The sequence below is a fragment of the Cebus imitator genome, unplaced genomic scaffold, assembly GCF_001604975.1.
Source record: "Cebus imitator isolate Cc_AM_T3 unplaced genomic scaffold, Cebus_imitator-1.0 Scaffold316, whole genome shotgun sequence".
NCBI classification, from domain to species: Eukaryota; Metazoa; Chordata; class Mammalia; order Primates; family Cebidae; genus Cebus; species Cebus imitator.
Window position 1 is genome coordinate 738317 of NW_016107631.1, and position 1649 is coordinate 739965.

Below are 1649 nucleotides of genomic sequence, written 5' to 3' on the forward strand. Positions count from 1 at the left end.
AAAAAAAAAAAAAAAAGTTGGCCAGGCATGCGTGTATAATTCTAGCACTTTGGGAGGCTGAGGTGGGCGGATCACCTGAGGTCAGGAGTTTGAGACCAGTCTGGCTAACATGGTGAAACCCTGTCTCTTCTAAAAACACAAAAATTAGCCAAGTGTGGTGGTGCACACTTGTAATCCCAGATACTGGGGAGGCTGAGGCAGGAGAATTGCTCGAACACGGGAGGCAAAGGTTGCAGTTAGCTGAGATCACACCACTGCACTCTAGCCTGGGCGAGAGAGTGTGACTCTGTCTCAAAAAAAAAGTAATTTGCAGGTATAATTTCCAAAAAGTTATCAAAGTAATTGTAAAATATACACAATTTTTATTAATTTTCGTTTTTGTTTTTTTTTTAAAGATGGAGTTTTGTTCTTGTTGCCCAGGCTGGAGTGCAAAGGTGTGACCTTGGCTCACCACAACCTCCGCCTCCTGGGTTCAATCGATTCTCCTGCCTCAGCCTCCTGAGTATCTGGGATTACCAGCATGCACCACCATGCCCAGCTAATTTTGTATTTTTAGTAGAGACGAGGTTTCTCCATGTTGGTCAGGCTGGTCTCGAACTCCTGACCTCAGGTGACCAGCCCGCCTTGGACTCCCAAGGTGCTGGGATTATAGGCATGAGCCACCGTACCTGGTTAATTTTTATTAACATTAACATTAAATCATGAATTGTACTGAATACCAGCAATACCAAGACACCAGTGCAAAAAGATTAAAAAAAAAAACATGAATTGTAATCAGTAAATATAACACATCAAAGCTAAAATTACATAGAAGCTAAAAATTTAAACACTTTTTTTTTGAAATTAACTAAATCTTTTAAATAAACCCCATCTCTACTGAAAACACACACACACACACACAAAAAAAAAATTAGCCAGGCATGGTGGCACATGCCTGTAGTCATAGCTACTCAGGAGGCTGAGGCAGGAGAATTGCTTGAACCCAGAAGGTGGAGGTTGCAGTGAGCTGAGATCGCACCGCTGCACGCTAGCCTGGGCAACAGAAGACTCCGTCTCAAAAAAAGAGAAGAAAAAATGTAGATAATCAGGTATTTGCCAAACTTTCATATTTTAATAACTCCCAAATAATGTGAGCTGCAGGTAAGACCTACTTTTGACAATCTGTTTTCTGATCATCTTTTTCTCGCTTCTCTTTTTCCAGACGCTTTTTGTTTCTCTCTGTTATCAGTTTTTCTGCAGGAATCTCTGGAACTCCCATAGCTGCTGCAAATTGTGCTGCACCGTGGTGAGTCAGAAAGCAGTGAGGTGTCTGAGCCAGAAAGAAGAGAAAATGATTGGTTTTTGGAAAATTTTAAATATTTTAAACTGTTCTAACTGTGTTGAAATAATCACTTCTCTTTGGGTGAAAGGCTCAAAAATATAAATTCCAGTGCTTTGCTTTTCTGTATGCTGAACAAAGCCTGACTCTCTTCTGAGTTTTTGCACACACACAAAAAAGACCCCAGCCAAGCGTGGTGGCTCATACCTGTAATTCCAGCTCTTTGGGAGGCTGAGGCTGGGGGATCACCTGAGGTCTGGAGTTTGAGACCAGCCTGACCAACATGGAGAAACCCGTCTCTATTAAAAATACAAAATTAGCCAGGTGTGGT

At 41.7% G+C, this 1649-nt stretch overlaps 1 protein-coding gene across 1 annotated transcript in view; it reads right to left on the reverse strand.

Annotated features, from left to right (window-relative positions):
- Positions 1-1649, reverse strand: part of LOC108286205 (asparaginase and isoaspartyl peptidase 1) — a 23601-nt gene that overhangs the window by 10920 nt on the left and 11032 nt on the right. The window contains exon 4 of the mRNA XM_017503819.2: positions 1152-1345. Within this exon, the coding sequence (XP_017359308.2) occupies positions 1152-1345 (194 nt within the window). The remainder of the gene's footprint in view (positions 1-1151; positions 1346-1649) is intronic.